The sequence below is a fragment of the Perna viridis genome, chromosome 14 (genome assembly GCF_037379345.1).
Source record: "Perna viridis isolate PV_CMFRI_1.1 ecotype Kerala chromosome 14, ASM3737934v1, whole genome shotgun sequence".
NCBI classification, from domain to species: Eukaryota; Metazoa; Mollusca; class Bivalvia; order Mytilida; family Mytilidae; genus Perna; species Perna viridis.
The window spans coordinates 32,093,990-32,108,953 of record NC_142458.1 but is presented as its reverse complement, the minus strand read 5'-3'; the positions used below and the strand labels follow the sequence as shown (position 1 = coordinate 32,108,953).

Below are 14,964 nucleotides of genomic sequence, written 5' to 3'. Positions count from 1 at the left end.
AAAAACCAAACAAATAACAAATAGAAAAAGCCAACTGAAAACAAACGACTACTGTGGAAATTTAAAAAAAAAATGGCAGTTAACTTAAGTTATTTTGTTTGCACATATCCGGCGCATCTGAATCGTAAACGTCCAAGCATCAGAGTTCGTATTCTGAAGTTTTTATTTCCCCACAAAATGTTCACATTTAATTAAAAAATCTGCAGACACTTTATATACTTTTGGACACAAGTGAGTGATTTTAAATTGGGCGTTTGATTTTTTATATGTTTAATTGTATGTTGGTTTATTAGAACGCAAATCAGGTCTAGTTGTTAATTGAAATGTTTTGCAATCTCTCATAGTATTAAAATAGAAACAACCGTAATATTGTCTTTCCAGATATCGTATAAACTAATGTTCCAACAGCGTGGCATCGCTAAACTTTGTGCATAATTCGCCGCCTGTCTGATCATCTGATGTATTTATCACAAAAATAAAGTAACGTGTGTGCACATGGTCATGTGACGTATTATCGGACACGTTTGTGAAATCGGACATAATTGCGAGTCCTACGTATATAATTGCTTTTTACCTATTTTTGGTATTAAAAATTGCAAAACATGCAACATTCTTATAACAACCCTAGCCGGGGGCTAGGAAGCTTTGCCCATAGAGCAACTGGGATGTGTGCCCCAGGTGGTTGAATGGGGTACCCCTGGCGTGTTACATGCTGGGGTTGTCAGGCTATAATACGGAAAACCTGACCGCAAACCATAGTGGTGCACCGTGTTGGGAAAGATGCCACGTTCCTCGCACGTTACCCTACTGTGGTATTCTCCCGAAGTAGGAACCATAGGGCTCCGCCACAGGGGGCTAAAATGCCCGACCCTACCCACCTCTCCCTATTTCCAGTGGCAATCAAAATTTATCGACCCCATTGTCCTTGTGTCCCATCCCTTCTTCATTTCATTATCATTTCATGTTCATTATATCATCAATTTCATGTTCATCGTCTGAGTATAGCTGAAATATTGCTGCTCGGACGTTAAACCCCAACAAACAAACAAACAAACAAAAAAACCGACCCTTATTTCTCCCGTTCCCTTACAAACGTATGTTGTTTAATATATGTCGGAAAGCAAGAACGATTGAATAAAAGAATGTGCGGTCATCGTTAACACCATCAAATTCCCGACAATTTATCAACATTTTAATCAACAAGATCATTCAATCCTCTCCACGAAAGTTCGTATTTTAGAAAAAAATTACCATCCTACGAACAGTCCCGTTCTAAGTAAAAACTATCGTAGGGAAAGAGAGGAGTACTGGATACGCAGACTAGGTACTGCAATATCGTACGGATGCAATGACAACATCAAAAGTATAGGAAACCTTTCAAGCCAATATAACAATAGCATAAATGTGATGAATTTATTTGACAAAAATCCAAGACGGGAAAGGAGTCATGGCCATCGCCACTATACGTCACCTAAGTTACATGATGTCTCCATAGATGGTCTCCTTCATGTCATACAAAAACCTCGTGGACTTCATCACATTAGAACCAAACTTTATTCTATACCTCTCACTCTACTACACTCCATTTACAAAACAGTCATGACACTCCTGTTTCTGACCCCACCTCATCATTATACAAACTTGTTGCCATCAGTTTGGATATTGGTTTCCACAGACTCTTTAAACCAGTTTGTATGAAAAGTCAAGATGAAGGAAAAACGACCATTTCTTCCACTACTGTTTGTCAACAAAGGTATAGATGCAATGAATTTGGCTAACATCCTCCATCACAAAAACGTTACCAACAAAATCCCCCCATATTTCAAAGACAAATCCATACCAATTATTTCATATTCCTATACTTCACCCATTGCATCCAAAATTTTCAATTATAAAAGGCTATTGCAGAACCGCGAGATTGAGGACGTCAAGGCTAAACCACCTGACTGTTCTTGCAAAAGCTCTCCATTCAAATATGGTCCTTCTGGTCACGTCGTTACGGGAGATTTAACCGTTATCGAAAACGAATCTCTACGTAATATCCTTTCTAAAGGTCCCAAGTACCGTGAACCACGCTCCATAAATTGGAATTATAACTTTAAAGTTTTTATGGATGCCGTCGAGGACTATGCAAGAAAATGGATAAAACGAGAACAAGAAGACATTGATTCTCTGTGGTTAAAGGCCGTGAGGTCCTTAATATTGAAACGAATGAAAGTTTTAAATAGGTCAATGAGTGCCAAGGCTACATCAGTTTTCAAAGACTCCGATGTAGCAAAAACATTGCCTAATATACATGACAAATATGTTGTACCAGAAAACAAAGCCCAAAACAACATTGTTTTTGTCTGCAAAAGGTTTTATATCCAATGTTTATTAGAGGTTATCACGACTTAGAAATATTATACATCGTTGTTTTTTCCAAAAAAGATGATACTACAGACACTGTGAAGTCAGCCTCATATCTTGACCTACACTTAGAAATCGATGGTAAAGGAAAACTATTGACCAAACTTTACGACAAACGCGATGACTTTTCATTCAGAATTGTCAACTTTCCTTTCATCTGTGGCAACATCCCTTCAGCTTCGACTTTTTGTGTCGCGCTAGAACTCTAACAAATAGGCTTCTGGAACAGGGTTATGTTGCTACAAGATTGAAGCCATCACTACAGAAGTTTTGTGGTCGTTATCATGAACTAGTGGATTGTTATCATACATCCATCAGCACCATGAAAACTGATTTATTCAACGGGTCATAAATGCCTTTCCTCGTTTGTCTACCCCGGACTTGACTTTTTATGAGCAACTCGGCGGGTGTTTCTAGAAAAGCAGAGTACGCTTACCCTACCGGTGCACCTGGTCCATGCTCCCAGTTTTTAGTGGAGTCCGAGTTGCTCATTTGCTTTTGTTACTTTGTATGTATGATTTTAGTTACTTTATGTTCTTTGTTGTGTATGTCTGTTTTCCATGTCTGGTCTTTGTCCCTGGATTACATTTGTTTGATTACCGCTTTAACCTTGGTTCCCTTGATTACTCTTTGAGAACCTCTGTAGACTAGTTTACATAGTTTGCAAAAAGCGCACATTGTAAATGTATCTAAAATGTCGCGAACAAACATCAACATTTACGCTCAATGAATCATGTGCAAATCAAATTCGGTGTCTTTAATGTGTTAGTATGTAAATTCAATGTCATCATTAAGAAAAATATGAAATTCTGACGAAAAACATTAAATATCAACTTTATGACCATGTACAACTACTATTTAAGGATCTGACCTGAAAAGTTGAAAAAAAATGATAATTGGTATTCAAAAACAACATAATGTGGCCGTCAATTACTATATTTAGGTAAGGTATTAAGAGAAAAATTAAAATGATGGATTTAATTTCTTTTGCTGTTGACTAACATTCAATGTTTTCCTATTCACAAACAATCTGTCTCCTTGTATGAATAAAGTTGTTGATGTAGATAGTGATCAAGCTGCATTGTGGATTCATATTCATTATTTCAAGTGTATTTTAAATCACTTTTGAAACATAATATAACATTTACACAACAACATGTATTAGAAACATGTGGATTTATTATCACTGGCAGCATGGTGAACCCAACACAACACCATTTCCCACTAAACTTTTCACATATATGAACAGTTTTATTAATATACGTTCATGTGTGTTTCCCAAAATACTGCGAAATAAATGTTGTTAATTCTATTTATTTAAAAAACTACAAAACACATTTTCAAAAACGAATCAAACTCGATGATGTTACACATAAAATGAGAAGTCGCCAAAGTGAAATAACAACACAAGGTTAGATAATCACGAAAATCTTAAAGTTAGCCATAAACTAGTGGGTAGAATTGAAGTCCAAACCTAAAACTATTAGCTATACACATACGGTTTTTTCACTTTTTTGTGTGTCAAATATCAATAATATGATTCATTTAAGTTGTTTCCATAACATAAATTTTGGGTTTTGGGTTTCTATGGCTGAAAGAGTAATCACAGGAACCAAGGTTATAGCGGTAATCAAAGGAATGTAATCCAGGGACAAAGAACAGACATGGAAAACAGACATACACAACAAAGAACATAAAGTAACTAAAATCATACATAAGTAACAAAAGCAAATGAGCAACTCGGACTCCATTAAAAACTGGGAGCATGGACCAGGTGCACCGGTAGGGTAAGCGTCCTCTGCTTTTCTAGAAACACCCGCCGAGTTGAAAAACATCATTTCGAGAAATGAAAACCAAAATGGTAGAAATGAAGACCAAAAAAAAAAAACCAAATCTATAATTAGCCATAAATATATATTTATTTTACTTTTCTGTGTAGAATATCATTAATATGGTGCATTTTAGCTGCTTCCATAACACATATTTCAGGTTTTGGGTTTCTATGGCTGAAAATAGCTATTGCGAATTGTAGACACAAATGGTAGAAATTAACGCCAAAGAAGACCAAACCATCAAAATTACAATAAACATACTTTGTTTTATAGTTGGGTATCATCATACTAGTGCTTGTAAATACTTTTCTATGATTTTGTGGACAAAATTTAGGTATTGCAACATGAAGACCGACAATGGTAGAAATGAAGACCAAAAGGTAGAATTCCTGATTGATAAATACCCATAATAAGTGCGTTTATGATTAATTCTATAAAAAGTATACATTTCTAGTGCATTTCAGTAATTTCATCGTTATATTATTCTATGTTTGTGTGGTAAAGCTATTGAATCAATATCGGAATATATAAACCAAATAGGTAGAAACGAAGATTAGAGAAACAATGAAGGCCTACTTGAAAAAAACATGTAACGGTGTTTTTAGAATTATTATGCATTTTGTCAAATTAAAAATATGATTTTACTTGTATTATAGAGTATTTTTAAACATTAGAAATTCTTGTTCATATGTTCATGTGCATTTGATTTCTTCGGCCAAAGAAAAAAAAGTCACAAGACCCAAGTGATCGTAATTAAATGTTTTAAGATACAAGTCTTACAAAAATATTTCTACAAAATATCTTGATGTATTTTTAATATGATTGAGGACAAACGAAATAATTATTATACCTCTATTTCATGTTACATATCAGATAAAAATGGGTCGGTGGGTTGATATTTTATTTTATTTTATTTACTTATTTTTTTCCCAAATTTTATCGAAAACAACTTATTACATGTAATCTTTGTGGAAACCGGAAATTGACTACCATCTGTGAAATGTCAGGTAGTTTGGTGGTAATTTTTGTTGTTTGTTAAATTGGAAATGAGTCAGTCTGGGGTTTAATGCATGAGTTAGTAACAGGAAGTAGAAGTATAATTTTATTTGGCCTAAACACTATGTACGTACTATCTACATTTGTCATTTTGTATTGATAAAGATGTGAAAAATGTCAGAATATTATAGTCACACATGATGCTGGTTGTGTAGTTTGTAAACGGATAATATGGTATCATTTCCTCTATCAACAGAAGCCATACTACGAGTTAATCATGTCAAACAGGAATCTTGTCTATTTCTCCTTTATCCTAGTCTTTAACAATTAATGTTTACTATATTAAATTATCATGAATATGTCAGTCCGTTCACACTTTGTACAAATGCACAAGAATTTGGTTTGCTAACATCTAATTAAAATCACTTTGAAAAAGGTTTGTGATTCATTTCTCTCTGTCTTCTACCGAATTGTTTCTCTATCGTTACTTAATTGTGGTCCATTGGGTTTTGACTTAACACTGGGTTTCGTCAGTGGGCTTACCAGATGAGCATTTCTTCAATTTCATTGAGCATTGATCACACATCTCAAAAGAACAGAGTGACCACCTTTTACACTGAATTGCGAAGAATTCGAAATTGGCTATTGGGGATTTAAACGAACACTGGGATATTGTTACATGGCAGGTAAGAAAGAAAACTGTTGTGAACTTTTGTGACGATTATGCATAGGTCAGGACCACAACCCATATTAATCTAGGACATGCCACAAACAAGTGGTTTTGGAAGGAAACTCGAATATGAAGATGAGAGGTTATTTCTCAATACCGTGTAATACATATAAAAAAAAATAATGGTTGATTCAGTATTTCCGAGTTATGACACTCGATAAGTAATTTATGGTAAATCACATTTGGCTTTCACACAAAATCCTCACCCCTAAAGTGATCACTTAACTATTTTCATTTGCTGTTGTTTCACTATTATTCTGAACTGCGGTAATAGTTAAATAAAAACAAATCATTTGACCTCAATAACGATTTGGATAAGTTGATCCTTTTCCAAGGAGAATCTTTGCATACTTTGTTTTTTTTTTCATGCTATTACCTATTTTGATTTAGATCTTCAAAACAGCATTGATACAAGAATCGATATTTTATGGATCCATTTTATCACCTTTTACTTGACGATAGCGCATATATAAGTGGAGCGGAACAGTTTTATCATTGTATCTAAGTATATTTACTTTATGATCTTCTCTATCAAATCAATGATTGATGCTCACTTTAACGGTAAGGTGACAAACTTTTGATCTTATTTTGCTTTCCTTTTTTTATTTTATTTTGGCTTTACTAAAACAATATATTCAATTAAGATGTACATGTAGTGATAATTGGATAAACAACGACTAGTTAAACTATATTTGGACAAAATGAACCAGAAAGACTTTCAAAATCACATGTACATCAGGTGGTCTTTCCTTGCGGTCACACAAATAAACGCACTATACTCCACCAATAAGCATCGCATATACTCATAGATTTATTATTTCTAACTCTTTAAAAGACGTTAAATTAGAAATTTACGCGAAATCAATTCGTCGCATTCATGCACAAAATGAGGATGTAGACGGGCAGGTATTTAAAGTTCATGCATGTTTAGTGTCAATGTTTATCTATGACCTTTATTTAAAAGTCAAGATATTGTACTACATTGTCCCTTGAAAATGTAGTTAAACACACACTGTTAATCTATGAAGACTATTTTAACTTACGTTGTCACATGGCTGCATAACAGCTAACTTCAACAAGTCTTGGTGTTCTTACTTAAATAGAGTATTGATCCATTCCTATTCCGATGTAAATACATTTTTTTGCTCGGAAAAATATATTTTTGCCATAATATGTAAGAATGTTTACCCCTTCCCATAAAGCTAGTTATATAACGTGTAGATGTAATAATCCATCATAGTTTACGTCAATTAATAAAGTTAGCTTAGATATTCTAAAAAAAACAATAATATAGACATTATACGAGAAAAATCTATTAATATTCAGATGTAAAGAAATAGTTTTGTTTTGGGAAAAATGTATTTGCAATAATATGTAAGCATGTTTACTCTCATCCCAAACATCGTATAAAATCGAAAAAAGTTTCAGCATAGATTCCACCAGTTAATAAGTCGGATTAGACATTCTACAAAAGCCAATTGAGTAGACATTCTACGAAAAAGATGACCATCTTTACTGCACTTTATTTTGATTATGTCGTGATTATTTGAACTCAAAATGCTCTTCAAAACGATATATGAAGTAACGTGCTTTAACAGAAGACTGGGAATGAGTGAACAGAATCGTGACACAGACGAGAGTTGCATCATAACAACAAACGGGGGTCATGAGTCTAAGCTACAAAATGAAAGACTGCTTGATGGAAGGAAGTCAGAATCAAAAGCACAGAATACTCAGAAATATAGTGTTAAAGATCAGGGTTGGGCATGGATGATAGCATTGGGTATATTAAACTTTTTAAACGGTTTATGTTTTTTTACTTATGAACATTTGAAATTTAAATTCTTATAATTATTATTTTAGTTTAAATTCATAACAAACTCTACAATGTTTATCTTAAAAGGCTTCAGGAGTGTTTGTGAGCATTACTCAATTCTCAAATATTTATCATGTATTGAAAAATATAAACAGAAAAATGACAGGACATGGAAACATACAAAAATGCATTCACGACTTTTTGTTGAGAACCCGTACAATAAAAATGTATTATCTATTGGGTTTTTTCACAGACATGGAACATAGCATAAACTACGAAATATTTAACATGTGTCTAAAATTATCGTTCCATAGAAATATTTCAATTTGTTTCAGCTTATTTTATACACGTGTTCATATATGTTGGTCTGGGTAAATCGTTTGGAATATTTTTCGTGGAGTTTCTGGAAGTTTACGACACTAATTCCTCCACGCTTTCTGGTGTCATATCAGCACAGAACTTCGTGTTGTGCGTAATGTGTAAGTATGATTATTACCAAGGATAATCGGTAAACTCAATATGATCTGAATGTCAAAAGATTAATGTTATTGGCAAGGACGGTGAATAACTGAAAGATAATATACATTTTACTATAAGTAAATGGGCAACTTACACTTCACCATACTATTTAGTGCATATACTAAATACTTAGGCAGGGTAAGAAGTTGTTTGCTATATGCTATCTTATCATTTGTGACTATTCAGACAATAAACTTAAAATAACTACCACATTGTGGCTGTCCCAAAGAGTACTTGGAACTCCGTTTCTTTTTCGAATATAATTTTGTGTAGTATACTAGTCTGATTATATACCGGTATTTGATACATGTCTGTGACCCCTAATTGTATCCTCGTTTTTTTATGAAGACTTATTTGTAATAATTATTTGAAAATTGTTTGAATAATATTTACCCTTGAATCATTTCAGCACTTTTTGTCTTAAATGTAGGACTGAAACGCTTCCAAAGCCGTCACCTTGTGTATTTAGGAACGTTATTATTGAGCTGTGCTTACATTGTCACTGCCTTTGTGCCCGGAGAAGTTGCACTGATTTTGTCCCAAGGGATCATTTACGGTAGTACGATTTTGTATTCATGACGAGCGTATATGTTACGATTCTATATAAATAGAGTTCACATCCGAATAACTCCATAAAAATTAGATTTATAGTCACTTGTTACATCGGTAATGTACGGACATGAATCCGAAACTTGAATAATTTTACCCATTTAGATATTTTGAGTACAACATTCTATTTATCTGCTGGTATTTCATAGTTTAGCTATTTTGAAGAAAAAAACATATTGCATTTTCCTCCGATGAGTTTATTCAGCATAGCACTTGTTAGAAGAGTAATCAAGGGAACCAAGGTTATAGCGGTAATCAAAAGAATGTAATCCAGGGACAAAGATTAGACATGGAAAACAGACATACACAATACAGAACATAAAGTAACTAAAATCATACATACAAAGTAACAAAAGCAAATGAGCAACTCGGACTCCATTAAAAACTGGAAACATGGACCAGGTGCACCGGTAGGGTAAGCGTCCTCTGCTTTTTTAGAAACAACCGCCGAGTAGCTCATAAAAACTCAAATCCGGGGTAGACATACGAGGACAGAAAAACTATGATCCGTTGAATAAATCAGTTTTCATGGTGCAGATGGATACACCATAACGATCCACGAGTTCATGATAACGAACATAAAACTTCTGTAGTGATGACTACAATCTTGTAGCAACATAACCCTGTTCCAGAAGCCTATTTTTTAGAGTTCTAGCGCGATACAAAAAGTCTGCGTATATCGGCAAGCTCTGGCATAACGTATGAGTTGTGATATGAACACTCCATGCACAGGCACTGAAGGGATGTTGCCGCAGATGAAAGGAAAATTGACAATTCTGAATGAAAAGTCATCACGTTTGTCGTAAAAAATGGTCAATAGTTTTCAATCACCATCGATTTCTAAATGTAGGTCAAGATATGAGGCTGACTTCACAATGTCTGTTGCATCCTTTATCTCAAGTTCTTTCGGGTAGATGCGATGTATCAAATCCCCGAAATTAGGATTGTTTAAAGATAATACGTCATCTATATAGCGGAAACTGAGATTAAAGGATCTAGCTAAACAATATTCTTTCTTTCGGATCAGATCAACTCTCAACCATATGAATGAGATTTGTGGTTTGTTCAACTATTCATGTCTTATTTGTACGAATAGCATGATTTAAAATATCAAGTTAACGGTAAGATTTTCTTGTTTTTCTTGTTCACTTTGTATCCAATATAACGGTATTACATCGTAATTGCTCACTGTATGTTTGACAAATTTGTTTTAGGACTTGGAGTTTCTCTTACAACACCAATCATATCTGTAGAACTGAACAAATATTTTGATAAGAAGCTAGGCTTTGCCTCGATGATAGCCGGATCAGGGGGAAGTGTTGGATCGTTTGTATTTCCTATCATCATTCGGAAGTTCTTGGACCATTTCGGTCTCAAAGGGACATTACTTCTCATGGCAGGAGTTTTATTGCATGATTTTATCGTTGGTTCTCTTCTACGCCCATTTAGGCAAAATCCTAATCTTGCAAAACTTTCTTCCGAATTTAATGGAGAACAAAATGTTATATATATAGAAAATAAGGACAAAATTGAAGCAACGGCTTATAAGGAGATGTCGAAATCAGAAGAAAATATGTCCACATACTATACATTACATGATTATAACGATTTGGCCAAACCTTCCTATTCTACACCAGCTGCAAAGTCTTCGACAAGAATCCGAAGCATATCGGAAAGTAATTATCACGAAATTAAACATACCGAAGTGAAACAGTCTTTTCAAGGCCTAAGTACAGAACTAGGAAGGAGCGGAAAAATCTACTCTAATTTTTGTACCTCTACAATAATGTCTTCAGTATACAGTCTTAACGTGCCTTCAATTACTAAACAGAGTCAAAGTGATGGAGGCATCTATATCAGAAATAAAAACTGTTGTCCGAAGATATTTGATTTTAGTCTCCTAAAAAACCGACAACTTCTACTTCTATTTTTTGCTTGCCAGATAAGCGTGGCAAGTTGTGGTCTTATCGTGATATATGTTCCTCCGTTTGCCGAAGATAACCACATTTCAGACGACAACATTGCTATACTTGTAACTATAATGGGTACATGTGATTTTATATCAATAATCGGGTTTGCATTTGTTGTGGACAGAATCCGACCAAGTATTATTTTAGGTATATGTCTCGGCATAACAGGACTTTCCACAATGCTATGTCCATTGCTAACAACATTCCAATCTTTCATACCGTACTGTATCGTCTATGGTCTCTTTGGAAACGTATATTTCTCCATGGCACCAATAATCGTACGTCATTGTGTTGGGGTGGAAAATTATGCATCGGCTCTGTCTATACTTGTACAGATACACGGTTTAGCGTTTGTTGGCGTCACTCCTCTACTTGGTAAGATTAAACTTATAATCAAAGTGTATAAATATTAAATCAACTTTCTTAACAAGGTCAGAGTATTTAAGGACAAGGGACAACGTTAAAGCAAAACAATAACAATCCAACAAACACAAAAACAAAAAACAAAAAACAAAAACAAAAACAAAACAAAACAAAGAACGACTTATAAGAGGGAAAACATCATCATGAATTATTAGAAAATGTTCACGTTCAGGTTTCTTTACATAATTGAGATTTCTTTACATAATTCAGGTTTCCTTACATAATTGAGGTTTCTTTACATAATTTCACACTTTGCACAACTACAAAAATGCATTATATAGATATTGATGAATTTCTTATACCCTTTTTGCAGGTATGGCACGTGACATGACAGGGTCATATATTTTGACATTTTACATCATGGGAATCGGATTTATAATTGGTAGCATTGCATTCTTCTGTGAACCAATTTTTGAAAGAATGGAACAAAAGCGTAACAAGCAAAGCAAAAAACCTCCTTGAATAAAGCTCTTATCCGAATGCAGAGGTGAAATTTGAAAATATTGCTTTGATTCAGATCATTGTCCTACAAAACTTGAAATAAATCGACTTCACAAGGTGGTAATGTCTTTCTTTTATAAATACAAAATGATCAATTTATACAATCATCATTATAAACAAATGCAAGAGTGAAAACGGATTCAATACTAAATTATGTCATTTGTCAACGCGACAAAAAAATGAAACAAAAAAATACATACAATCAAACAAGAAGATAACTTCGATCAAAACAAATGTAAACAAAACATCGAAATGAACAATAACAGTACAATGTAACTGCGACAACTGACAAATAAAAAAGTAACAACCACAACAAAAATAAAACATCACAAACAAACAACACATAAAAATATACAGACGAAACACAAACATATACAGAAAATACATACAAAAAAATATACAGAAAAAACATACAAAAAATTTACAGAAAAAACACATAAAAATATACAGAAGAAACATACAAAAAATATACAGAAGTAACAAAATTAGAAATAAGAAGAAAACATAAAAAAAAATCCTGAAAAAGGTAATGTACATGGAAACAAACGAATATAATATCATTTTAATTGTTTGTTTGCTTATCAATACACTGTATATATAATAATCATTACTCAACACTTGAAAAAATATCATTTAGAGAAATAAATACCACATTTCTGAAACCTAGAACATAGATGTAACGCATTGAGTGAGAAAGGTAAATGTTAAAACAAACTAAGGTAAAAAAAAAAAAAAAATTAAATTATTTTGACAGAAAGTTATGTTCGCTACTTTTATGATAATTGGCGGGAAAATTAATTTCTATACAAATGTTATAGGAGTTTTTGGATACCGACTATTTTTTGTGTATGGAGATTTTCTTGATTTTCTATGTTTAATATAGGTTTTTCTTTGTATTTTAACTTTTTGTACCCCAAATTAAAAACAAGTTTTCACCCTTGAATCAAGATCAGCCATAATCACTTAAACCATCAAGCTCAAAAACATTAAAGCACCATATCATCATTCTATTCATTTATTACAATCAATACAATTGACTGAAAGAAAAGCAAATAAAAGTAAGAGAAAGTATTTACTTTATTTATTCTTTTTGAAATACGAAGTAATTTGCGAAGCAACTTTTTGGTCGTTCCCTCTGCGGCACTCGAACTCGTACCGCTGTGACAACGTCTCAGAATGTGACGACTCTATTCACTAAACTGCTCCATCGGATCAAATTGATACAGGGAAGATAATGTAAACGTATAGATAGGTCTGAAAATTCCCAACGATGTTAGAACTGTCACATTTGCGATGCAAATTTTTGGTCGTTCCCTCCGCAGGACTCGAACTCGTACCGCTGTGACATCTATGGCAACACCGCCTGCACAAAGTCCAGCGCCCTAGACCAATGGGTCAGCTAGGCTATATAAAAATATAGCTTTCGCTGGCCGGGTCATTCCTCCTCGTAATATTAATCTAGGGCTGTAACTTAGTACACGTTGTATGGTAGTACGGGACAGTTCATTTAGGTGTTATTATGTAGGAGAGAGAATCAAATTAATGATGCATGTCACAACAAATCAATATTATACAAACGTCTCAGAATGTGACGACTCTTTTCGCTACACTGCTCCATCGGATCAAATTGATACAGGGAAGATAATGTAAACGTATAGAAAGGTCTGCAAATTCCCAACGATGTTAGAATTGTCAAATTTGCGATGCAAATTTTTGGTCGTTCCCTCCGCCGGACTCGAACTCGTTTTTATATAAGCGTACATTCGATACATAATGTATTTAAACATCTATTCGGTGTCCTAAATATTACACTATGTCCATTTAAGGTCATCATTAAGAACGATATGAAAATTTAGAAAAAAAAAATAATAAAAAAGCATTAAATATGATCAACCTTTTGACCTTATACATGTGCCATTTAAGGATCTGACCTGAAAAGTTGAAAAATGATTTTTTACATTAAAAAAACAACATAATGTGACCGTCAATAAATATGTTTAGGTATGGTATTAAGAGAAATACGAAAATGATGGTTTTAATTTCTTTTGCTGTTGACATTCAATGTTATCCTATTCACAAACAATCTGTCTCCTTGTATGAATAAAGTTGTTGATGTAGATAGTGATCATGTTGTATTGTTATATATGCAGAAAAGAAAGACAAACCTATAAATGGATTCATATACATTACTTCGAGTGTATTTTAAATCACTTATGAAACATAATATAACATCTACACAACAACATGTATTACAAACATGTGGATTTATTATCACTGGCAGCATAGTGAACCCAACACAACAAGATTTCAAACTAGTATTCCCGCACATATAACAGAACTATTAATACTAAAATGTACACATTCATAAGTAGTTCACCAAATATCGCGAAATGAATTCTGTTAATTTTATTTATTTCACAGAATATAAAACACATTTTCAAAAATGAATTCAACTTGATTAGGTCATAAAAAATAATAGTTAACCATAACCTATTCGGTCCCTGCACTCCGATATAGTAGGAAATAAATTGCCCACCAATATTACATCTTTATGAGAGTATGAATTGTAAGAGACATAATCATCAAATTATCAACGCTGACAATGTTATTGCACAATTTTTGATTGGTGCAAAATACGGTTGTTATCCCCCTTTGTATATGCATTGAAACTTGAAAGTTTGTAATTTTATTACAATATATATTTCCTATAAGCTACCACATATGACTAAATATTCTGTTTTAAATTTCTGTATTGTAACTAAAATACAATAGAATAAACTGCAAACTGGTATAATGATCGTTGTTCGAACGCTGAAAGAAACATAATTGGGTCGAAGTCTAGGAAATCTACTTACATTTCTTTCACATAAAAAAAAACAATATATATTTGTGACTTTGAAAAAATACACAAAGCCGTCATTGTGTGAAAGAAGGAATGAGTACTTGAGACATACGACAGCGTCAAATTGGGGGATTCCTAAACTATAAATAATCTTGTGTAATAAAAGTAAACGGCAGAGAAAGACAAAGCTAAAACACACGATAACTAAATAGTACGACATGAGCATTATGGACTCACCGTATACGTAGCTAAACTCTGGATTTCTAATGAAATCCCCCCCCCGAAAAAAAACCCTATCGTCACCAGGAACAAAGCAG

The 14,964-nt window shown here is 33.5% G+C and overlaps 1 protein-coding gene across 3 annotated transcripts; it reads left to right on the top strand.

The window, feature by feature from the left end:
* The first annotated feature begins 6,326 nt into the window (after positions 1–6,326).
* LOC148599005 (monocarboxylate transporter 12-B-like) lies at positions 6,327–11,865 on the top strand. 3 transcript variants are annotated; one of them, XM_088561727.1, is made up of 6 exons: positions 6,327–6,472; positions 7,566–7,750; positions 8,119–8,262; positions 8,712–8,858; positions 10,126–11,256; positions 11,618–11,865. In XM_088561727.1, the coding sequence occupies exons 2-6, from the start codon at positions 7,576–7,578 to the stop codon at positions 11,764–11,766; spliced, it is 1,746 nt and encodes a 581-aa protein (XP_088417853.1). In that variant the 5' UTR covers positions 6,327–6,472; positions 7,566–7,575; the 3' UTR covers positions 11,767–11,865. The 3 variants fall into 3 exon arrangements, with proteins under 3 accessions (XP_088417853.1, XP_088417852.1, XP_088417851.1); XM_088561726.1 differs by having other exon boundaries at positions 6,454–6,528; XM_088561725.1 differs by lacking the exon at positions 6,327–6,472 and having other exon boundaries at positions 6,569–7,750.
* Positions 11,866–14,964: the final 3,099 nt, after the last annotated feature.